Source organism: Barbus barbus (genome assembly GCF_936440315.1).
Source record: "Barbus barbus genome assembly, chromosome: 5".
NCBI classification, from domain to species: domain Eukaryota; kingdom Metazoa; phylum Chordata; class Actinopteri; order Cypriniformes; family Cyprinidae; genus Barbus; species Barbus barbus.
Genome location: NC_136733.1, coordinates 21,707,586 through 21,734,088, shown reverse-complemented (window position 1 = coordinate 21,734,088; position 26,503 = coordinate 21,707,586). Strand labels below are relative to the sequence as shown.

Sequence of the window (26,503 nt, the reverse complement as noted above, 5' to 3'; positions counted from 1 at the left end):
TATCAAGAATTAGCATTTTAACTAGTGAAAATTAAATTGTTGATATCAAAAATTAATTTCCTGTGAATGAATAAAAGTCAAAACGGCTTGCCATAGACATCTCATTTTTGACCCATATGGCATTTGGTAAAACTCGAAGTCCTTAGTAAGCCTATGGGGGTGATTCATGTAGTCTTGAATTTCTTGGATCACCTATCACCCCTGTCACGGTATACGGTATTATCAAGATTTAGAAATTTAGTTGCAAAAAAGTGTGTGTGTGTGTATATGTATATATATATATATATGAATGGATCCACCTTTTTGTTTGTTAGTTGTTTTTTTTTACACATCAATTTATATTGATAAATCAAAGTGCTTTTGAAACCTGTCCTGTCTATTTAACGGCAGTTTAAAAATCCATTTAGAAACAAAAACCAGCTGAAAAAGAGGCATTTTTTCAAGTTTACATCACTTTTAATCAGTTTTATAATTTCACACTTAGCAGAATTAGCAGGGTTCCCACCAGCCTGGGGCCTCTGCGAAAACAAAATCCCTACGCATGTCACCGAGCATGTGGAGAAAATGAATTCACTTCTGTAAATGCTACACAAAGACCCCAGACCCAAAGCAGTAAAAAACACAGTGGGAGTATGTCACTGGTTTTCGACGAGTGAGTTGGTAGTTCATTCGCAGACAAGGCTAAATTCAATTTAAATTTTGATAAATGTAGACCACTTGACTCGTAACAATCCGTCACTGTCATTCATGTAAAAGTTTTAATATAAAGAATCATACATTGCCTAATGCTGTTCTCAGTGAGAAACCATTCATCTCACCCAATGTTTGTCTTTTGTTTTGTTGCTTATTTAAACCCCACCTAACCAAGCGTTTTGTTCTGTATTATGCAGAATTTGATCATCAAAAGCTCTTTGTTGTTGTTCTGTGTAAAGATGTTATTGTTTTGTTTTTTTACATTTCTTAGCGCTAACTACAAAAGTTTTGCATGCATTAATTTACATTTTTGTTTTTATTTGCTAGTTTTCCACTTTGTAAAGTGAAACAAAAGTTAGTCATTTTTCAGTCATGAAGAACTTGAGTTTGCTACGTTAGATGATTCAGGTCATGTTATATAAAGAGCAGACATTGACTACGTTTACATGGACATCAATACTCCGATTTTAATACGATTAAGACAATACTCTGATTAAGAATCTACAATGTAAACAGAGTTTTTTGATTACCTTAATCCAGCTAAAGTCATAATCGAAATAAACACAAATCGAATTAAGACATGTGGAGTATTCCTATTTTAGTCGCATTATTAAAGTGCAGTACAGACATGTACACACCTTAATCAAACTTTTACCGTCGTGTAGGACTTTTCGCCGCATTTTGCGACAGGATACACACACGGCAGTGGTCAACCGTTTGACGGCAAACAAAAGAGCTTCAACACCGCCGTCATCTGTATGATCGTGCAAATTATTAACTGCACTTGAAGCTTTCATAAAATTAAAACGCCCAAAACTCTATATGGCATCATCACGAAGACAAACTATATGTTTATACATGAAATTCTGGAGGGGACGTCGGATGGCGTCACGTGGTGATGTAATGACGTGTGCTATTAATAGATCTATGTACTATAACATGTATAACGGGAACATGAAAGGATTATTCTAAAAGATACTCATGTAAACACCTTAATCATAATATTGTCTTATTCAGAGTAAGGTAAATAATTAGATTACTGAAGTCCATGTAAAACGTAGTCACTGACCTTTTTTGGTATGTTAACCGGTATGCATCTTCTGCAGTACGCTGACATATTACGCGCAGTATTTCAGTATCTGTTTTTTCTGGAGCTGAAAATGGAAGTATGGCAGGATATTCTGAAGCAACGGTCAAATCCAGCAGCAATCTTGAGGTCTCGTTATTTGTCATGGTCTGCCACAATTGTGCCATGGAGTTTGCTCAAGAGTTTGTCTTTGGTCAACATTCTCTTCTCTTTGACCTTTCTGAAATTGATTTTGTTCTTGTACTGGTCTACATATGGCTCATTCTCTCTTTTTTTCTTCTTTCTTTCTCTAAATCTTTTTAAATTAAATTCTCTTGATTTGATCTTACTTTATTCAATTACTCCGGTGTAAGCAAGCTTGTTCTTAAATATTTTTCTCCAAAATGTTGCATTACAAGCTTGATTCCTATTCAAAATGAATATAGCGTGAAAATCCTTAATTCACTCTGTAACTCTTGCATACATTCTCTATTGCACATGGTTCTATAGAACAACTTTAAGCATGAAAAGAAAAGCTTTATCCTTTTTTCTGTGGGGTATTGAACTTGAACTGTGACCTTCACTGTTGGTCCTTAAAACCGTTTCATGGTGTGGAGTCACGCTGTGCCCTCTAACACATGAACACTGTGTTCTCCCTGCAGGGCTTGATCGCTCGCTTCTGTTAAATGTGATTTATTCAACGTGGATACATGGGGCATTGATCCATACCACAAGGTATTCTGTAGACCTTTTCCAAGATTTCTGGCTGATGAATGATCTCTTGATGATTTCGGTCCAATTGTCCTCAAAGCAGATAGTGTTACATTTGTTACATAAATGGCTAAAATAAACAGAAATGATCTGATCCATCCAAGGTTTAATGTTGATTGATTTGCGGTGGTCATACGAGACACTTCGTAGGGCTGAGTCCATTCCAATAAATCTGATGGTGTAATCAGTCACAATCATTTGGCTTAAAAAGTTCTTGTGCCTTTACTTTTTTACTCTTCAAATGAAAATTAAATCTGCACTTCTCCCTGCATTAATGCTTTGTGTTTAGTTGTCAAAGTTATGCTAAACATTAGCTGACGTGTGTAATTTCTGTGCCATTATTAACACCAAACAAAATCACAAAAATAATTTAGCATATAATGCCAACCTGCCAAGTTATGACAAACAGGTAGTGTGTTTTTTTTTTTTTTTTTTTTGGTCAAAAATTGAGAAGCTAATTGTTTGGAAAAATAATTTATTTGAACTTTTCATGTCAACATTGACTGTGGTAAACTTAGGTAATCTGACCAACTGCAATTGCTTCTTGGTTTATGAGTTTAATTTTGTGTGTTTTTCAGATTAAAATCGAACCAATCTCTCTCTCTCTCTTTTGATGGACTAATTATAAATGATCAGAATTGGAATTTAATATTTGTTCTAAAGTTTTTATGTATGTACAGTGTAAATCTCTAAGGTATTGTTATGTGTTTCGGATATAATAAACATGTTGTGGTAATGATTTTTAAAATATAATTCTTAGCAGGAAAAAAAAAAAATATATATATTTATTTACAGACTAAACTACTTTAAGGACTTTTGTAATTACCTTATTCCCTCTTGAGATGTCTATTTATTGATACTTCATCCAGGATGCACTGGCCAGTGGTTGGGGCAATAAGGACCCTCCTCCTGGCTGTTTATCTCCTTAGAGTTTATCCTAATACCCAGGGGGCCACAAATCTATAGAGCCCTGTTTCCCTTCCTTGAGCCTCCTGTCTTATCTTGCTATTGCCTGGTGAAAGAGCTTGCCACAATGCAGGCTAGTCAGGGATCATTTTTAGTTGCCAGTGTGTACTCATCCATACTCAGTCCGTATCTCTGAATCCATCATGCATAAATGTAGAGGATTTGTACATAAAGCGGTTTGTTGATTCACAAAAGTGAAAGCAGTTTGAATTCTGGACGTCTGTTATCTTCAGTGGGCCCTAAGGCGAGATGTCCTGCTGACCCTCATCTGTCTTCACCCATGCCCCCCTCCAGCCCCCTCACTCCAGACTCTCACCCGCTTTCTCTCCCTTTGCTTGCAAGTATTTACCCCATTGTGGTTCGTCATGGTGAAGGAATTTCTGAAGTGGAGGAATTGAACAAACTGGGATCGTGTCTGTTTCCCACCTCCCACCTGTTGATCAGGATCTACAGGATTCCACACCATTGTCTTGCTTCTTCCTTTGAGTATAAATAGATTAAAAACACTAACTTTCTTTCTTTTTTCTATCCGTCCACCCAGCCATCCCAGACTTTTCTAGTTAGTTTTCTAGTTTAGTTTTAGCAGGTTATGTCTTGTATCATTTAGTCTCTTAACTGTCACCCGTCCTCTCAGAGGGATACCTAAGTTTACTTCACTATACTGCAATTAAATCCTGCTCTAATCATGATATACTATATCGTTGGAAATGTTTAAGTCTCCTAAATAGATATTTTACAATCATTTTTGTTGCAAGTTATGTAGGAAAAGTAATAATTAATTTATGACAAGAGTGCACGTCAACAATCTACATCATAACAGAAGTTCTGACCTTTGTCACAAAAAGTATCCTTTTGGGGGTGAGAGCTAAGAGGTTAAAAATGTTAAACAACATTAAATTTCCCCTCATAGTCTATTCAGTATTATTGCAATCTGAAGGCATTTTTCATGTTTACCATTGGTGGGTTGTAAAGATTTCAATAATATACCATGTATCTAAAACTAAAATTGAGTTGTGGCTGTTTTAGTTAGTTTTGTAGATATTAAAGGGGTCATATGTTTTTTTTTAAAGATCATTATTTTGTGTATGTGGTGTAACAGAATATGTTGACATGCTTTAATGTTCAAAAACCACATTATTTTTTTCAAATACTGTACATTATTGTAGATCCTCTATGCCCCGCCTCTCTCAAACGCTTCGTTTTCTACAAAGTCCCTCCTTCCGACAAGCACAGTCTGCTCTGATTGGCCAACTGGCACAGTGCATTGTGATTGGCCAAACACAGGGCCGGCCCAAGCCTTTATGGGGCCCTAAGCCGAATTTTATTTGGGGGCCCCTCGGTGCCACCAATATGACTGGTTATTGTCAAAGCTTGATTATTCGCATACTATAAATCTAACACACCCATTATCAGTTTTGTTTGTTGTACCTTTGTTGATTACATCATACCATTGTTTGCCTGGCATGTTTTTACCCTTCTGTGATTTTTTTTTTTTAAATTGTTGCAGACTTACAAGAGTGGTCAGGTGTTAATTTGCACTTTAACATTCAAAGTGTTAAAGTATTAAGTGTCATACTTAATGTGGTGTGCTGAAAAGTAGCTAAATAAACCAGCAGATAATGCATTTACAGAACAGAATGTTATTTTAACAACATAAATATTAATCGAAGTTGTACTTTTATTGCAAGTCATACTTTTTTATAATAAATATTAAACACAGCAGAGAGCATCTGTACATATAAAAGAACAACTCTTAATCTATATCTAGCTAATTGAGGCATAATGATATTGGAATTTAATAGCAAAGACACGCTAAGGTAAATAATGTTAAGCTGTTATCAGTTTATTAAACCGAAGCTTATATTTTTATTACAAAAATATATACTCAGGAAAGTAATTTTTATGCAGAAGACAACATATTAAGACGTCTATTTTCTGATGTTTTGATGTTCAAACATGAACTTCCCTAAAACAAAAAGATACCCTACCTAGGCTATGCTAATTAACGGGGAGGGTTGGGGGGTCTTAGCTTATCAGGGGTGTATTTCCCAAAAGCAACAATAGTCGCAAGTTCTGTCTTAGCTAACGATGGTTTTGAGAAACGCACCCCTGATTTGTGCCACGAAACCTCCATGTTGAATTTGTCCCCCCTCCACTCCCAAAACTCGATTTTAACCCTTTGACGCGCCATGCTTTGGCTGGCGCTGAGCCAGAGAAAGACGAACTCGCTCAGTGTTTCTCATATTCTGTTCAGTGTTTTCAACCGAATAAAGTTTATTTTTAGGTTTCAGACATTTAAATACACTTCAATTAAGTAAAAAAGACATTTAGTTTGTTAAATAGGCTACACACTGATTTCTATGGAAAGCGGCAATAATAATCCTTTCAATTAATGGATGACGTGTTTTATTCCTATCAAATACACATTGTATAGGTTACTATAAAGTTTACTCTGTTTTGCTCCCAGTTAACTGGCCACTTACTTGCATTTATTTCTGGAGAAATAGGTGAATTTATGTGACGTTAATCTGACAGATCCACACGGCAGCATCCAGCACGTATTATCAACATGGTCATTATTGTGCCTGAATGACACGTCGGTATGGAAATAATAAAATTATATAGATTATTTAATTATTTAGTATTGCGCTTTCGTATAATTACCACTGTCCATTGACCTAAATTATTCACAAATTAAAATAAAATAAAATAAAATAAGCATGTAGGCTACTCTTAGGGGCCCTCTGGTGGCCAAGTGGGCCCTAAGCAGCCACTTAGTTTGCTTATGCCTTGGGCCGGCTCTGGCCGAACCCCACAAGCTCTTGTCGGAAATGTAACGCCCCTTTCCCTAATCGTGAGCTTCAGCTTTCAAAATAAAAGTAAAGCCCGTTAATAATGTCCTTAGATTTACCATCAGTTCAAGCCCGAGAGGAGAACAGAGTCACGTGTCAGGCACAGTGATGATGCTCGTATTTGCACACAAGCAGCGATTAAGATAGCTGACGAGCTGTGATGTGACCCCCCCCCCCCCCCCCTCTCTCTCTCTCTCTCACTCACTCACTCACTCACTCACTCACTCACATACACACACATCCACAACGCGCAAAACTCCGCATTTGAACAGTCAATAGCAAAATACTTAAACTAATAACAAAACTTACTTACAGTCGCTGATTCAGAAGTGCCAGATTGTCATAGCAAAGTCAGAATTACCTCCTCTCCTAGGTTCACGAAGCAGTTGTCCATAAAATGCATTGTGATAACATCTGGGTTGTGCTGTTCTGATGTAAGTATTCTTAATGATTCCTAAATGCATCTACTTTCAGAAGGCCAAATAAAGTCGTGGGGAAGTCGTGGCCTAATGGTTAGAGAGTCGGACTTGTAATCCAAAGGTTGCGGGTTCGAGTCTCGGGCCGGCAGGAATTGTAGGTGGGGGGAGTGAATGTCCAGCGCTCTGTACACCCTCGATACCACGACTGAGGTGCCCTTGAGCAAGGCACCGAACCCCCAACTGCTCCCCGGGCGCTGCAGCATAAAATGACTGCTCCGGGTGTATGTTCACGGTGTGTGTGTGTGTTCACTGCTCCGGGTGTATGTTCACGTGTGTGTGTGTGATGGGTTAAATGCAGAGCACGAATTCCGAGTATGGGTCACCATACTTGGCTGAATGTCACTTCACTAAAATGCTTTTGCTTTCACCTAGAAACACACAGCGTCTCCCTGTCCCTGGCTGCATCAACACTACTGCGGTTACTGAAAACACGCCTTCTTTCTTTGCATGAACATTTGGGTGACATTACACAAATATTTCCACATCGTGAAGTAGACATGTGGGGGTGTGTTTGAATGAGCCATTTTAGGGGGGCATGGCAGAGTCTTAACTTTGATAAAGAATATCTCTTTGGTTTTGAGACTTTAGTCTTTGCAACTTCAGGGATCTTATCTATGTACAAACAGCTTGTAACACTCCAAAGAGAAGTGAAAATTGAAATCACATAATATGACCCCTTTAAGTTTTTGGTGTAGTTTTTGTTTTAGGTAAGCGTATAATTAATGCATCACTAAAGAATATTGTGAAAATAATGATTGTTGTCAAAAAGGTTTCCAGTATTCTCCCTCATGTGCTAGTCATAAAAACACATAGTCCTGTCCCAAATATATGCCAGTGTTGGTGTACTGGGTTGGTTGGGATGCAACTCAATGGCAACTTGCCATTGCCATTGAGTTGTCATTGAATTTAGAATAGAATCAAGTATTAACATAAACAGGTTTACAATTTTTAAGGATGCACTGTACAATAACGTGGGAACCCAAACTTGACTGCCGACTCGGTGGGTCCGCAGCCACTGATTCAGAGTCAGTGAGGGAGCTACACTTGATCGGGGATTTGCTCTGTCCTCAATCCAGCCATCTGTCCTGCTGCTGCCAAACTCAGCAGATTGAAGAGGCCGGGACAGAAATTTCCCACATCTCTCGCTCGTTAAATGAGGAATGGGAGGGAAAACCGAGGGAGAAAGAGAACTATCTGTCTGAATGGGGGCTTGATTCGGTCTACTGGAAGGCTGAAGTAACCGTGTTTTAAAAAAGAGTGGGAAAAGAAGAAAAACTAGAGAAAACAATGTTGCAAAAAAAAAAAGAGTACAACACAGTCTCCTAAAATCTTTAGAGTGTGTGATTTAGTGTGCGAAGCTGAAAAGAAAGGCAATTAGCATTTCAGCCAAAGTCCGACTGGCTACATGCGATGAAGCAATAAGCTTTATAATTTGCTTTTCTTCTCTTCGCTGCCATTGAGAGGCTTTTCCTTGTTTAATCCCTTGAAAGTGCATTTCTCTTCACTCTCATCCATTGTTTGCTGCAGTAGCCCCATTGGTCATGGAGTTCTGCGGCCTCTGGAACGTTCACCATGTGAAATTCAATGAGACCTTTTCTCTGGTCCTCTACCCATATATTGAGCGGGGGAAAAAAGTCATTGTGTTTTTTGGAACAAGAACGCAGGATGCAGTTGGCTCAAGTTGAAAGGGTCAGACGACGGCCTGAGAACAATACCTTTGAGAGATTTGCTTTCTTTCTCTTTACTCTCCAGAAAGCAGACTTGATTGGCATGTAGTCCCTCCACGAGAAGCTAAAGTTGGGTTGAAAAGTAACATATGGAAACAAAGCTTTTGGGCATTCTTGTTATTCCGAGCGGATAGTTTCTTATCCTCTGCTTTCATTCCTCAGAAGGAATGGCATCTGCTCATACTCAACCCTCTCGGCACCCACTCGCATACACACTTTTGTGCACTGATTCTAGGTTCCCTGTATCTTTCAAAATAAACATAAACATTTTGGGCAACGCTCACCAAATGAGTGTCTCGCCAATGAAAAGCTGTGGTCTTCAGATACTCAAATGTTATAATGTATGTTTTAACCAGACTCAGTTATTAAATGTTTTAAGTTTCCCAACCTCGAGATGTTCAGGATATCGGCCCTGTCTAAAAATACTTGAGGGGCTATAACACAAGTGGCAATTATTGGCTTTTGAGCTCTTCATATATGGGAGCCCTGAAGGTTCTCAGAACTTTCTGAATGAGGTCGGTTTCTGAGGTAACAGAGCGTGTTGTGGAGATGTCTCGCTTCTGCTGCTTCATGTGTGTGTTATGCTGTTACGACATATCAGTGTAATATCACCACACCAAATGTGGTTTACTTCAGTTTATTATTCACATATGAGCCTATGCACCACAATGGAGTCTGGTTGTTGTTGTGCCACAAAGTCACGTAATTCGGTCAGTATCAGATGGGTGAGGTGCTGTATCCTCCATCAGTTTTTAAAGTATAATGAAGCAGTGACTGAGCTTTTGGTGTTACCGCTACAGGAAAGTCAATCTGCCAAGTTGCTGAGTCATAATTGATCAGCTTTGACCAGCATAACTCCAAATGTCCTTCAGCCAAGCTAAAGACAGACCTAGCTTAAACCCACAATGTTCATTGCAGTGATGTAACACACACTTAATGAAATTAAGTAATGCTAATATTCATCATGGCTCTGTTCCAAAAACATAGTGAGACGCATAAATTTCTACTGCATATAGGCATCATCCTAATTTATGAAGTGGAACCTCATAAGTGACCAATTTGGAATACTCTTTAGCAACTCTAACATAATACAAAAACACTTTTTTGACAACCAAATATGATTTCGTCATGAGAGACTCTTTTTTTTAATATAAAGACAGCTATATGTTGGTATAGTAAATGCTGTTTAAAACATGAAGGATGATATTATTAAGACATCATGTTGTTTCCTAAGGCTGATGATACACGGGACAACTTTTTGAGCAATGTTGGGCACTTTCCCATTGAGAATGGGTAACAAATTTCTATCTGGATATTTTAGATTGATTGTGGGCCCTGTGTCTCACCTGGTTGCCCATAGACGCCAACATTGCCCAAAGTTGCCCTCCAACATTGTTCAAAAAGTTTCCCAGTGTATCATCAAACTAACAAATATTTTGATTTCATATTGTCCTTGCAAGAGGGGACAGCACACATTGCAATTGTATCATCTGCCTCATTAAATGCTCAAGCTCTTTCAAGTTAAGTGGATTTTGATTGGCTATCAATTAGTGTTGTCACAGTACCAAAATGTCAGTATTTGATACCGATACCAGTGAAAATCCACGGTTCTCTGTACCAATTTCAGTACCAAAGCAAAACACAAAAACATGCTAATTAAAAAACATACTATTTTTATTAATAAAGTAAAAATAAAATGTACAAAAATCAATGCCATTCTTTATTTTTATTTAAAATCGTGTTTCAAGTTTTTCCAAAAGTAATAAAGTATGAAAAACAGTAAACAAGTTTCATCCAAATTTAATTAGCCTTTTAATTAATCAAATTTAAACACATTTTTTTTTTTTTTGGAAAATAAAGGGGATTTACTGTTAAAATTAAAATATGGAAGAAATCTTGTGTGATTATTTATTTTAAAATAAAGATTTATTAATTTTTTCAACAGTAGTAATAGTATCACAGACATTCTACTAAATAATAGTAATATATTTCTGGCACAATATCGTTAAGACAAACTTTTATTTTGACGGGTTGCCGTGAATACCTTTTAAATTTCTGTGTGTAGCTATATATGGCATGACACTGACTTTACTCAAATGAAACGATAAAATGCTCGTGAAGTAACTCTCAGAGCAGTTCTGGAGATGTATTTTATGTATTTATGTCCTCATTGAGACGGTAGATCGTCAGGCGCGCTTTAGTGTATGTAGTAAAAAAAATGCATGTCTCTGCCATTCATTCATTCACACAGAGACAGAACATGTGGGATTCATATTTAAATTGACTTTTGCGGCTTAATATTTAGAGATACTAGTCCATGTCGCAATTTGATTTAAGTGTAATGACCTACTTTTGATTAATTCATCCAAACTTTGACAAATTCCGTGACGTTCCGTGCTAAACTGTAAATTCCGTTTTTTTAACCTGGATTCCAAGATTCCGTCCGCGTTTCTGCATCGCGTAAATCATAGGGCTGTACGGGTCAAGAACCGGGTTGACCGGGTACTCCACCGGTACTTGAGAAAACCTGGTACTGTGACGTTTTAATTTTTTTAGTACCGACTTGGTACCGAAGTACCGGGTCTTTTGACAACACTACTGTCAATATTAAATCAGCTGGAAAAAAAATAGTTCTTAATGTGATTTCAACGATATTGTTTATCTGTGCCGTTATCGTTATAGCTGTAGTGTGGACATCTCTAATGTCATACAATTAGAACAATTATTAAAATGTTACAGTTTTCATCCTTGGCGTAAACGGGCATTTAGAATGTTTGTTAAAAGCTTTTTAGTAATAGTTATCATTCTTGGTAAGATTGGCCCTTTAGTATATAGAAAAAAAGGATACCATCCATTGACACAGTTTTTGAGTTGAGAATGTCTAATGTTGCCTTTAAATGCTGCCTGCATTGTACGGTATGCTTCTGGTATGTTCACAGTATTTATGGTATTTTCAAAATGATTCAGCTCAAACGTTTTGTGTTTATGTGCGGTTTTCTCATTTTGACTTTCTTAATTTATACCATAGTGCACTTGCCAGCCAAACCATCAAGTGAAAGTCTTAAAAAGATGAGAGGCCCATGGTTTGAATCTGTTGATGCATCAATCGCAGCTTTTGTTAGCTAACATGAGCTACGTGGGACATGAGTTTACTTCTGCTACCATGTCATGTGCTGTGATAAATGTGACTGCACATTACCAAAGTTTACCACAGTCTCATCAGACAGGTTGTTACAGAAGTAGACAGACCATTAGATTAAGTCAAGCCTGCAATTTGGATTCAGCGCATGCTGTTATTATTTTGAGCTCCAAGCAAAAGTGGCTAAAGTATAGGAAACTTTAGAGTATTTCTTCTTGAAAATAGTAATTAGAAATGTTACGAGAAAGTTTGAAAACATTGCATGTAGTACACCACATTGACTTCGCTCTGCTACATGGAGTCAAAGAGTGTAACCTCACCGAAGGCTTAATGTATTGCATAACACACTCGCGCGCACACACACACACACACACACACACACACACACACACACCACTCTCCTTGTTGCTTAGTACTGGCTGTGAAGTCTTGCTGATTGAATAATTGATGTTAAGATTATGGATCCTGCTGCCGGGCAAGGGTAACACTAGAGGCGGCTGCTGGGCCAGCAGCATAGACCCGTAACCCTACACTTTATCACATCCTCAGCCAGGCGATCCAGTGTAAAAGTCTCAGTTACGTTAAGAGGCATGGGTGCCATGTGAACCCGTTGCATGAGGTGATGGGGTCAAACTGTCCTTGAGCTTCACCTATCTAAATACCAAATGGATGATTCACCAAAAAATGAAAGCCTGTGCCAAACACGAATCACTTTTGAGTCTTTTGTCGAGCACAAAAGAAGATATTTTAATGAATGTTTCATCTGCTTTTGGTCCATACCTCTTAACATTTGGGTACCAAAATAATGGTAGACAAATTATGTTCATTTAAACAAATTATTATATTAATTAAAATTATTACATTAATTTAAACAATTATTATCAAAAAATTATATTCATTTAGTAACAAAAGTATAATAAATACATTTAAAAAAAAATTATCTTAGTGTAGACTATATCTTTAGATTTTTATAATTCATTCTCTTGTCGATCCAACAGAAATATAGCCGTTTACACTGTAACTGCAGTAAACAAAGCAGCTCAGCACCTGATTTTAAAACTTGCAGCGCTCATATTTAACAAATTAAACTATAGCCTTTTGAGGAGTAAGCTATATCTCAATTTACATGTTTATTTAGTTTTCTTTTCTCCTCCCATTTATACCACTGATGCTTGTTTCCTTCCCACACTACAACCTGCACAGATATCAACAGCACCACTGGGTTGTAGGTTGCCATGTTGAGGTCACAAATGGGTTGAAATTTGGATGATGTGTCGATTGGGTGAGAAGGATGAGTTCCATACAAGATCTGGCAACTGGACAACCTTGGAATATGTTGATGTGATTATTCATATAATGAGGTTTAGGCGATACAAATTACAGGGGATTTACCGGAGGCAAATGTAGCAAACATGATAGAATGGTAAAATACAGGATAATCCCTGGAAAAACGGGAGGGTTGACTGGTATGTTTTATCGTGAAAGTCAGTAGGGTGCAAAAACAGCAATATTGGACTCCACTGACTTATGTATGGGCAAAAACACAAAGATATTTTTCAAAATATATATTTGTTGTGTTCCGCAAATAAAAGAACGTTTGGGAACGACATAAGGGTGTCTAAATAATGACAAAATTTGAATTTTCGTGAGGAAATGAAAGTATAATGAATAAATGAATCCTCTAGAGTTACACCAAGTGGGCAAATATCCCACATGCTAACCTACTAATCTGACTGAATTAAGTAGCTTACTCAGCATCAACGATAAATTACAGAGGCCATTGTAATCAAGTTTCCTGGCATGGGCAGGCATGCATTTTTATTGTAATGAGTAATTCCAGAATGCTATCGGGGGAAACCACTGAGAGGATATAAATCACCCCAAAGCATTTTGTTTTTGAAAGTGGAGTTAAAGTATGCTGAAGGATTTGGTTGACTGAACCGAGATAACCATATCGAATGAAAGAGAGACCACCTGAGGCGCTGTATTGACTTAACAGCACACTTCCAAAGTGCAGAAAGACATATGTGTCTCCCACTGGGAGCAGCTTTCTGCTGAATATTCACTCAAAATTCATGCCCGCTTCCATCTTTTTCACATTTTTTGTGCATTTGGGCCATCTCTGATATGCGCTGCATGGCAAAAGGCTTCTGCTGTGGGCCTCCTTTGCGCCTGAGGGAAAAGAGAGAAGCTTGACCTCCTTCACTGTGAAAACCATCTTCATTTTGTCCTTAAAAATGAGACATCCCCACAATAGGCTGTCCTGGGGTCAGACTAAGAGCCAAACCACCAGTGTCTTGGCGGCTCAGTGGCCTCCTGGTCATTGATAAATCGTTTTGATGTTCTCCAGGCCAGCGTGTCCTGTGGTGATCTGGCAAAGGGTGATTAGCATCTTGCAGTGTCTGTCTTTATCAGTGTTAGGAGATGCGACCAAAGAGGCTGTGGTAACCTCTGGGTTGACTGATGGCCTGAACATCTCCTTGAATTGCTTGTGCCTGAACCAATAAACAAAGATGCTTTGTCAGTCAGTCAGGCCGTATTAGTCAGGTCAAGTGCATTTATTTATCAGTGCATGAAAATACAGCATGACATTATGGAACTATAATACAATTGTTTGTTAACTTTTAGGTTACTCATTTATTTAGTTATTATTGTATTTTTTAAGTCTCTAAAGATTTAAGTCTTCTGCCCATTTTCAACTGATAAAACATTTTGTAACAATTAAAATTTTTGATTTTACTATAAGTTTACTTTTTTGTTTGAATCTATTAATTTATTCAAAATACACGCACATTCATACACAATAACAAAAATATACCTCTTGTAGGTTGAGCATGATTTTAATTTCTGAATTTAAATTAATTTAATATTTTTAGGTGGCATAAAGTAAAAATTGTACTGATATCAAAATGAATTTATTATTGAATCAGTTTTTGAGGGGATGAAATTCTTGAAAAGAAAACCTAAGTTTTGCATTATTTACATTTAATTTGCATTCGTTTACAGTATTTATTTGTAGTAGGGCTGGGCGGTATATCGAGTTTGTACGATATATCGATATATTTTTTAGAAGCGATACGGTATGAGGCAATACCATTTATATCGATTTAAAGTAGTTTGAAACGAGCACATCTGAAAAAAATATCTAGAGGAGTGATTATTTTAATTTTTAATTTAGTAAATTTAACTTTTGCTTTAAAAGCATTATTTTTGTTTTTAGATTGGAACTATATATATATATATATATATATATATATATATATATATATATATATATATATATATATATATATATATATATATATATATATATATATATAGTTACAATGTTAAAATATAATGTGATTTTAACCATTTTTTGCACATAATATATGCCTACATGGTTACATTCAGTTTATTTGTTTAATCCAAATACAAAAGCGTAGAAAATACCAAGATATATACCGTATACCGCAAATCAGCCAAAAAATACTGAGATATGAATTTTTGCTCATATTGCCCAGCCCTAATTTGTAGTATGCTAAACATAATCACAAAAGTTTACTGTAAGCAGAGATTAGGTATTATGTAGCATATTTTCATCCAATCATGAAAACTAATAAAAATAAATGAGAGAGGTGCTGGTGCGGGTGACGTTGTGTGCCTGTTGTATATTCAGTCTAAACAAGTCAGGAAGTTCCCAGCTCTGGGGGAAAAGCAGGGCTAAATACAAGGCTTTCCCCTCTACTGTCCTGGCTTTGTACCCTCACCCCAGGCCTCAGCCCGCCGGCAGCCGCTAATCCAGTTTTGATAGCATTCATGGCCCCCTCTCCATGCTCCTGCCTGCCTGCCTGCCCGCCCGCCTCTTGTTGTCAAGACACAACAGACACACACACACACACACACACACTCGCAGACACCTGCCAATGATTTAAATGCGCACACATGCACACATACACCACGGTGGGACGAAATTGTACCAAAATGCCTATGGTTGCATATCTGCCTCTCAGAGTTTTTTTTTAGTTTTTTTTAAATTCTCACTAACTCAATAGAAATGAACCCCTCGGTAATCTGAAATGGCACCTTAATTGATGAAAGCTGTCTGCTCCCAGCAACCTTGTGGCTAAAGAATAACCGCATGATGTAGCAGAAATGGAACATATGAAAAGCTGAATTTAACCAATGTCCAACTTTCCTTGGTAATCGGCTCTTCTAAGAAAAGAGAAAAAAAAAAGGAAAACAAGATGACATCATTTAGAGCTGGTGTATTTACCATGTAATTTAGTGCAAATATAAAAAAGTGTGTATGCAATTATTAAATAGATGTCCAGACGTCATTTTGAACACATTCATGTTTTCTGTTTTGTTAGCCATGACAACTGTCTTAAAAAAGGAGACATTGTCTGAGGTTATAAAACTTAATAGCCTCTTTCTCTTCAAAAGAGTTGACCACAATAAATTAATTGCCTTCATAAGTGACAATAGCTTTAGTCTGACCTTCAAGGTCAGGAACCTTACAGGAAAAGGGTGTCAACCAGTGATATTATATTGATTTGCAAAGTCTTAAAAGGATACTTCACCATTAAAATCCAACGAGTCAAAGAGAACAAAATCATCACTTCCTGAAAACTGGCACTAAATATCACAAAGAAAAGTAGGAGAAGCCACTGAATATAATATTTTTCATATATATTAATTACTTGCACCTCAGAGCGAGCAGACTAAACGCATTAAATGCAGTCATTGCTTTCGGAGGTGGATGCCTGCTGTTTGGGAGCGCAGTCATGTAAGACAGTTATACAGTTATATATATATAGTCAGGTTATCCCATCCCATCGCGCAAAGTCACATGATGTTTTTGATGCGCATGGTAGAATTTATTTGGTAAATGTGTTTTATCGTAGTTTATGCGCATTTTTACGGATACAAAGTTTATCCTACTCTAAAGTTTTTTTTTTTATGTGCATTTTTAGAATGTATGCGCATCTTGGTGTTTCCATCCAACGTTTTTTAATGCAATATTCCAAAATGTGCATAAAAATAAGTGGATGGATGGAAACGCAGCTAATAACAGCTAAAAACCCCCCCAAAAAACACATCAGGGTTGTCTATACCAAAATTCTGGTTATGCAAGACCATGTTAGCAAATGCTGCTATAATAATATATAATGTCACAAATTTGTACAATGATGTAATTATGATTAGTCCTGATTGCAGTATATGCTTGCCTTGAATGAGCTAAATCTTTGTGCAGGTACCTTAAACAAGAATATGCATGTAATTTTTCACTTTTACCATTCATTAATGCACCACACTGTCAGATCTTAATGAAAGAGGGACTGTCTCAGAGGCATGTAATTGTAAATCTCATTGGCCTAATTTATATTTATGCAGAGTGAAGTGTTCTCATCCAAACGAATAGTCATTAAACTGTATATATTCTTTCTCTCTTCAGGAATGCCAGCTGTTCTTGCTCTAGCTGGCCTGGCTCTGATGCTGCTCACCCCAAGTGTCAGGTGTGAGTCAGCAGTGCTGAGGTTCCAGGGCCAGACTCAGTTTGTTGTAAATGAGAGCAGCAGGGCCATAGTGCGACTTGTGGTGGAACGAGTTGGAGATCCAGTTAATGTCACTGCTCTGGTTCTGGTAAGATTAGGAAAAAACTCTTCATGAATCATTAATCCTTGTCCCCACCAGTTTTGTTTTATTTATTATACTGTACATGTAGCAAAACTGTTTTTATTAAATTATTTATATAAAATTTTGAAAATAACTACCAGTAAATCCATATAGTGTGTGTGTGTGTGTGTGTGTGCCTTGTAATGAATGAATAAATGAATGAATGCTCACACGGGTGAAATGCAAGGGACAATAAAATTGAGATGAAATAAAAAATAAAATAAATAAATAAAATTAAGTAAAAATATTTAAGAAATTAAAATTGTTTAGAGAAAAAATAATGTGTGTAAAACATTGGCTGACATTTCTGTGAAAAAAACAATAATAAAAAAAAAAAATAATTTTGTCTGCATTGCACTGGGTTAAATCTGTCAATGTCACCAGTGCTCCTTTTTGCACTTTTAGCTGCAACTAACCCACCTACAAGAGCATTATGAAAAAGAAATTGTCATAGGAAGCAGAGTGAAAATACAGTACATTTGATGTGTTGAGGTCCCACAGAGTGCTTAGAGCTAACAGTGCTTCTGTACTGCCTGATGTGTTAATGCCTTAACAGCTGCTTGGGTCTCAACACCCAAACATCTGTCTGGTAAATCATAGCACAGCACATATGGCAATAATTAGCATAGAAACGCAAATATGCCTACTGTCAAAACAGGCCGTGCCTGTTTAGCACGCATGGTAAGTGGGCAAGTATTGCCGGTTCATTGAATGCCATGCATGAATTCACAGCTGAAAGAAGGATCTAAGAGCCTGTTTTGTAGCGCCTTACAGTGGGTGGCATCAAAGCATGCGCTAGAGGTGGCAGTTGTCAACCAGATGGTGCTGGTTGAGTTTAAGAAAGGTCAGGGATTTCCCGTCTCACACTTTGAGATGTTTTATACAGAACTGTTTTATATAAAACACATCTATGGTTTAAAATAAATGTTCCCAAAACCCAAAAATAAAGCAATAGATGACCGTTTTCATGCTCTTCTTTTTTTCAAATTGATATCCTGTGTTTATCCAGCTTCAGGGAGAAGACACTGGTGACTTTGAGGCCACAACTGCAGCTGCTTTTCTCCTGTCCTCTGAAAGCAGTAAAACCATCTTCATCGCTGTGAGGGATGATGACATACCTGAGGCCGATGAGACCTTTGTGTTCAACCTCCGCCTGCAGGTAATGCTTAAACCAGGAAACTGGTATAGCCCAGGGGTTAAAGATCTGTGCATATAATTGAAAGGGTTAGATTCAAATCCAGTAAAACATTTTATTTCAGTTAGTTGCGAAAGCAACATTTCTAACTTAAGTTTAAATGTAGGCTTTATTTCACTTAAAGAGGTCATGAACTGCCTGGTTTTATTTTTTACTGTTCTCTGAGGTCCACTTTTCATGTTAGCAAGATTTTTATATTGAAAAACATAATAATTTAGAAGTTATAGGCAATTTTCTGTCCTGCTTTTGACCCCCTCATCGGAACACTCCATTTGAATAGGTGTGGCGGTTTGTAGATTCGGAAGTAAACGCCCACTGCTATGATTGGCTAACAGTTGTGTATGTTTGACAACCTACATCCCTCACAGATGAACGCTGCTGTCTATTAGGTTAAAAACGCATAAATACATCAGCACTGATAACCTTGTGGGCAGCGACATATGGCGCAGTTGTGATTCGGGTGTCCCGAGTTGGAATCCCGCCTTGTGGCCCTTTCCCGATCCCATCCTCCTCTTTTTCTTCCGCTCCCTTCCTATCAGATCTCCACTGTCCTATTAAGAAAAATGCCCCCCCCCCCAAAAAAAATGCATACATACTCAGAACATAATCAATCTGTAATAACAGACAAAGCAATTGTGACTACATAATAAAGACAGTTACTGTTACAGTTACCAATACAATCACACAGCGTTGTCTTTTAGTTTCAGTCTTTCTGAAAATCCTGCGTCGAAATATGTCTTGTTTGTCAATGAAATCTGCAGTAAAATGCATTATAGTTTGGTTTCTGCATAGACCTGCATTTGCCACAGCTCAATGGCCCATAAGCCCTTGCATTTTCTTTGATGGCTTCCACTAACTCTGTATAAGGGTTAGGTAATGTCCCTGCACTAGCAGCCCAATATTAGAAGCCACCTTCAAGCGAAATAACCAACTGTGACAGCCACAACTGGCACTGCCGTAAGATTATAGAGCAATTATGCAAAGCTAATCACTATAAGAAAAGCACAGACCTGGAAATGAACTTCCTCTAACACGCAAAGAAGAAGAATCTCCTAGGAGCTTAATTTATGCACTACATACAACACCAAACAGAATTGCAAAAAATCACACATTTCTAAAAGGTTTCACACAGCCAGAAGTTGACATATTAGACTGCTTAACCAAACAGTCATTGGGTCTTATTAATTAATAACTGCATGCATTATTTGTATGTATACTCACAGGAGAACTTCTCACAAAAAAAAAAAAAAAAACATTATCCACCTAATTCACAACTTGTGTGCACACATGAATTCGTTCTTAACCTTGTTCTAATGTTAATGAATTTAAATAATTCTAAATGAGAGACTGTGTGCCCAAGGCTAGTAATTTGCATAAAACACATCTTCATGAAATATCCGTGTATGAGATTTTGGTAACACTTTAGTATAGGGACCAATTCTCTTGATTAACTAGTTGCTTATTAGCATGCCTATTTATAACATATTGGCTGTTTATTAGTTCTTATCAAGCATATCTTCAGCATGTCCATATTCTACAGCCACAATCCTATCCAATACTTAAACTTAACAACTACTTTAACTATTAATAAGCAGAAAATTAGGAGTTTGAGGCAAAAATCGTAGTTAATGGTTTGTCAGTAGCGAGAAGTGGACCTTAAAATAAAGTGTGACCAAAATGTTATCTGTGATCGGTGGTTTTATAAGGTGATCGAGAGTTTGTGATTAAGTATTTGTGGTTTCAATGTGGTTTGTAAATTTAGAATCAAATTTAGTATGAAATTATTGATATATTATGATTTGTTCATGAAAACATTCATGTACATTTCCTGCACAAATCTGTGTACACGCATGATTAGTAAATGAGACCCACTGTTTAGCAATTTGAGGAGAAATCAACCTACAATGGGTTACTTTGTCATCTCAATAAAATTAAACTGAGATGGAGGAGGTATGACACTCATCGCCTTTCTGTGTTGTCTAAGGAAGTGTTTCTCATAGCAGTTTCTTATTTGAGGGCTTCTTATTACTGTGCTGTCTACGGGTTTACGTTCTTATGTGGTCATGCTCTGTTTATCTCTTTTTGTGCTCTGTATCACAGACACTTATACACTCTTTAAAAACTACAATATGTTTAATCTGAAATTCAAATTAGTGCATTTATGGTGGCAGAAAAAAGAATGTGAAATGGATTTCTGCATGAATGGTTATAGAATTCGGATTTTCATAGCAATAGACAAGCTATAATATATTGATAACTCTAACCAAGAAATGCTTTACTTTTTCAGAGCTCATCAAATGGTGTGACGGTGGGAACTCCAAATATTGCCACCATCACCATCTTGTCTAATGACAATGCCTTCGGAATAATTTCCTTCAACTCAGTAAGTTTCTTTCTCCATTATTTCTTCAATGAACAAGCTGTTCAGAGCGTGCTGCGGAGGGGTGACTGTAAGCCTGAACTGTTTTCACTTGTTTTGTGTGTGTGTGTGGCGGGGGGGTAATTAAACTTGAGCGAGTGGGAAGGGGGGGTCAGTGAATGGGAAAGTAAGAGTGAGGGGACTGTTGTGGGTCAGATGCCTGAGAGGAAATGTTGCTGAGATGGGAGTCCAGGGAAACTACTGAGATGCTAAGAATTTGAAGAAAAAAAGGCAAGCAAGTTACTGAATGAATTAGCTGGTTAATAATGTATATTTCAATGTTGTTATGGAAACCAACTGCTCAGTTTTTTTACCATTTAAAAAAAAAAAAAAAGTCTAATAATATTATTATTTGTTTGCAAAGCCACAAATAAATAAGTAAATAAATAAACAAATAAATAAATTTTATTTATAAAAAATAAAAATATATATATTTTTATTAGCCAATCAGAGGAACCAATCAGAAAAGCCCTTTCTGCTATTTACATATTCAGATTTTCTGAGATCAAATTGGCTGTCATGTTTTGGAAAGGAGAGTTTTGGTAAATAAGGTGTTTTTATGTTATCAAAATGGTGAAAGTTCAGAATTCCGCAACATCGCATTGCATTTACATTCATTGTAATAGTTGTTTCCTATTAATGTTTTATAAACTGTCTGAATATTTATGCATTGTTAAATTTCTAACTTAAGAACTTTGTATATATTATAGGGCACTGGTGTCCATTCCTGCTCCTGGATGGCCACTTTGCTTCATAGTTTAGCTCTAACCTAACTGACTGGGGCTGCATCTTAATATGCATATTTCCCTACTATACAGTAGGCTGAAGACAGTTTGTGAAATGACCAGTATGTCCGAATTTATAGTATTTGTGAAACAGTAGGCAAAAAGGATGACATAATACTTATAAGTGTGCATTCACACTGTACTATCCCATGAGGCCACGGAAGAGGAGTTCTTAAAGGGGTCATATGATGCTTTTTTAAAGATCATTATTTTGTGTATGTGTTGTAACAGAATATGTTGACATGCTTTAATGTTCAAAAAATACATTATTTTTCAAATACTGTACATTATTGTACACTGTAAAAAAAAAAAAGTTGAGCCAACTTAACATTTTAAAGCAACCAGCTTCAGCAGATATTGAGTTCTCTCAACTTATTTTTGTAGGAGGTTCTCAACTTTTTGTTGTATAAACTTAAAACAACAAGTTGAGAACTCAAATCTACTGAAGCTGGTTGCCTTAAAATTTTAAGTTGGCTCAACTTTTTTTTTTTTTACAGTGTATGCCCCGCCTCTCTCAAACTCTTCGTTTTCTACAAAGTCCCTCCTTTCGACAAGCGCAGTCTGCTCTGATTGGCCAACTGGCACTGTGCATTGTGACTGGCTGAACACCACAAGCTGTTGTCGGAAATTTAACGCCCCTTTCCATAATCGCGAGCTTCAGCTTTCAAAAGAAAAGTAAAGACAGTTAATAATGTCCTTAGTTTAAACGAGCCGTTTAGGGGGTCGTGGAAGAGTCTTAATTTTGATAAAGAATATCTCTTTGGTTTTGAGACTTTAGTCTTTGCAACTTCAGGGATCTTCTCTATGCACAATCAGCTTGTAACACTCCAAAGAGATAGGAAAACTTGAAATCGCATCATAGAACCCCTTTAACGTTAGTGAAACAATACAGCTGAAGCTGTCAGTCACAAGGAAATGTAGGATGTCCAGATTACATTCATGCTACACACATTCATACTATATAGAATAATCTTTGACGCTCGCAAAGTAAGTACTATTGCAAAGAAGTACCTGCTTAGAGAGGGTGCCAGAACAGACATAGTCTGTTTCTAATAATTCTGAAGTTTGAGATTAGTTTGTTCAGATGTGTTTATTTAGGGTTATAGCTAAACTCTACAGGACCTTGTCACTCCAGCAGCAGGATTGGACACTCCTGCTACATGACGTCTCATCTAGTTTCTAATATCCCTAATATATAACTCTGTCAGTACATATGTAAATCAGTGAATGTTGGTTTTCTCTCTCTGTTTAGACCTCCTTAATTACTGTGGAGGAGCCAAGAGGTAGAAGTCAGTATGTGCCTCTCACTCTCCTTCGGGAGAAAGGAACCTATGGTACTGTAACTGTCAACTTTGAGGTGAGTATTGTCAGACAGTTTATAACTCTGCTTAAAAGATTATATTGCAAAATATCTATCTGTCTATTAGGGGTGTAAATCTGAAGGTTTGTCACGATACCATACGATATTGATTCTCATACCCAGTGATACGATATTTGCCAATACCTCAAAAATTCTACGATACGATTACGATTCGATTCAATACAGGAGTATATTGATCGATATTTCAATATTATGACATTATATACCTATTTTAAACAACCACTTAGCCTACATTTTTATTAACTCACAAATGCAACCAAAATATATAACATGAACATTTATCTGAAATTTTTGTCTCAATTGAGACATTCACAAAAAAAAATAGGCCTACACACTTTTTTTTTTTTTTTTTTTTTTTTAGAATAAAGAAAATAAACAACTGGAAAAATAATTCTTGCTGCTACTATGGGCTCAGTGCTAAAAATATTTTCTACAGATAACCAAATTACAAGCAATAGCAGAAAATAAATACAATAAGAGCAAAGACACAAGTTCAATAAACAGTGCTTTTTAGGTTTTTCAGCTCAGGCTAAAAGACATTTTCAGGTACGCAATCAAATGTAAAATAACTGCATAGTCTTCACTGTATAAATTAAATGTAGATTAATCATTTTTGATGTTACAAAGGTTATTTAGTCAGGAGCAGTGAGAATTTGTATTTTTCTTTGACAGCATTAGATTTATTATTTGTTTGCTTTCACTTTAAGAACGAAAGCACGGATTTAACATACTGATACACATGCGTTTTCTTTCTCAACTGTTTACGTTAAGACATATGCCTAACAGACTGTGTTTACTAGGCTATTCGCCAAAACACACATTTTGATTGTATTTTTGTCTGTATTTATTCATCCATGCACAAAAAAGAGGAAGAGAGCTCAATTTAGTACTTGTGCGGTATAGAAGCGGCTGTCTGTGTGTGTGCGCTTCTGATGTGTGCGCAGAAAACTTCTCACACAGCGCTTGACTGTTCCGGCAACAATCCCGAGCGTCTTTTTTGCTCGCCTTGTGCCTTCAGGCAGTCCTTATATCGAGTCCTGATACGTGAGTTTGAACGAGAATGTACGCGTTGGCAGTAATGCATAGAAGGACATTATGTGAAAATGTGGACAGTGCCAAAATAAAGGTGCCTATTTACACCCCTACTATCTATCTGTCTGTCTTTAATTAATTATTTATTTATTTATTTATTAATTCACAGATTTTTGGAGGTCCAAACCCTGCAAGTGAGGATCTCAGTCCAGACATGGGGAACATCACTATTCCTCCTGGTCGTGCTGTTGTAGTTTTCAGCATCATGATACAAGATGACAAGGTACTGTTTCTTTGTTGAATAGACATCAAAGACAGCACTTGAATAATGACAGCTTAAATTTAATGTGAAAACTGTTTTTCCCCATAATGTGGCAGGCTGAGACTTGATTTCATCCATATAAAATTTATTTGATTTACGAGAAATTGCTGATTATGTTACATTTCTAGATGGTTGAAGAGGAAGAACTGAAAAATGAAAGGACCAGGATAGTGTATATTGACAATATTCAATATATTTCTCAACTTTTGTGTATGCCATAAAATGACTCTAAAAAGATGATTTAAAGTCAGAGAAACCATCATTCTGAGGAGAAAAAAAAAAAAACCTAAAAAAAATAGATTCACATTAAGTTTGACTAAATGAACAGAGAAGATTTTATGCATTAGTCTATCATAAAAATGTGTTGTTTTTGGTCTCACATCTTCACTAGCTTCCAGAAGATGATGAGATCTTCACAGTGCAGTTGACAGAAGCAGCTGGCGGAGCTTTACTCAATCCTAACAGAAGCAGTGTTCAGATCAAGATCTCCCGTAATGATGCTCCCATCCGCTTCTCCAAACCCACCTTGGTTGTCCCGGAGAACATTGGTGTCATTTCTCTTAGCATTACACGTGGTAGAACTGAGGATGGTCTTCTGATCGGTTCTGATGACAGAACGGTGTCTGTGGCCTATATAGTCATAACAGGCAATGGGGCGGCTAGTGCTACTCCACTGGTGGACTTTGTGGATCTACAATTAGAGAGGATGGTTGTTTTCCCTCCAGGGGTCCATGAAACAGAACTCCGCTTCAACATTAAAGATGACAACATTCCGGAGATTGCAGAATCTTTCCAAGTGGTTCTTTTGGAAGAGACCTTATTGGGTGATGCAGTGCTGATGACTCCAAGTATTGCACTCGTGACCATTGAGCCCAATGATAAGCCTTATGGAGTCCTGTCAATCAGTCCTTCCCCCATACAACACCATATCATTAATGAGGACCTGAACCCGATGTGAGTAGAGTACTGTTTAAAACAATAATCTTCAACCCTGTTTCTGTACACCCACTGTCCTACAGAGATTTGCTCTTGCCCTAATCAAACACACATGAACCAGCTAATGAAAGTCCTCAGGATCTCTTGGAAAATCACAAGCAAGTGTGTTGGAAATAAACTTTGCAGGACAGTGGTTCTCCAGGAGCTGGGTTGAAGACCTGGTTTACAGTATAATAACACTTACACTAACAGGTCATTATTTATTTAATAGTGGGTAACTTGTCTTTGTTATAGATCATAGTCCCTTTATCCTATCACAAATGCACATGGCAGGTTGGCACTCTTTCTGAAATCACATTACACTGTCTTCACTCCCATTAGTAGTTACTACTCATTTCAGTTTATTTGTGTGGCAGTTTTTTACAATAGAAATTGTTCCAATTTTTTTTTATTTAGATGTATAAAATTAATGAATATAATATATTAAGAGTTAATTTTCAAGAACAGATAACTCCATTTTTAACAATTTTCAAAAATCATGTTTTTTTCATTATGTATTCCACATCATCTCAATCAAACTGCAGTTAGTTTATTTTGATTAGGTAAAAAAATAATCGAAAATACAGCTAACTAACACAATAAAACACAAAAATGACAATATAATAAAAAACGTGATTTTTGAAAATTAAATTAAACCTAAGTTATCTGTTTTTGCAAATAAAATCTTCATAAGCACCATTCACAAATTTGGTCAGCTTTTTAAAATGTTCTTTAGACTGCATTTATTTGAACAGAAATACAGTAAAACAGTAATACTGTGAAATAGTGTTACAGTTTGAAATAACTGTTTTCTATTTTAATATATTATTTTTGTGATGGCAAAGCTGAATTTTTAGCATCATTACTCCAATGTTCAGTGTCATATAATCCTTCAGAAAGCATTCTAATATTATGATTTGCAACTCAAGGAATCTTTTTTATTATTATTATTATTATATCAATTTTGAAAACCGTCATGACTTTAAATATCAAAAGAGCATACATTTTGTAACATTATAAATGTATTTACTGTTACTTTTGAT

At 36.7% G+C, this 26,503-nt stretch overlaps 1 protein-coding gene across 1 annotated transcript in view; it reads left to right on the top strand.

Annotated features, from left to right (window-relative positions):
* Positions 1-17,132: 17,132 nt before the first annotated feature.
* Positions 17,133-26,503, top strand: part of LOC306869414 (adhesion G-protein coupled receptor V1-like) — a gene marked incomplete at its 5' end in the record, with an annotated part of 125,195 nt that continues 115,824 nt past the window's right edge. The window contains 6 exons of the mRNA XM_079416182.1: positions 17,133-17,318; positions 18,361-18,510; positions 20,834-20,929; positions 23,003-23,107; positions 24,333-24,446; positions 24,877-25,439. Of these exons, the coding sequence (XP_079272308.1) occupies positions 17,133-17,318; positions 18,361-18,510; positions 20,834-20,929; positions 23,003-23,107; positions 24,333-24,446; positions 24,877-25,439 (1,214 nt within the window). The remainder of the gene's footprint in view (positions 17,319-18,360; positions 18,511-20,833; positions 20,930-23,002; positions 23,108-24,332; positions 24,447-24,876; positions 25,440-26,503) is intronic.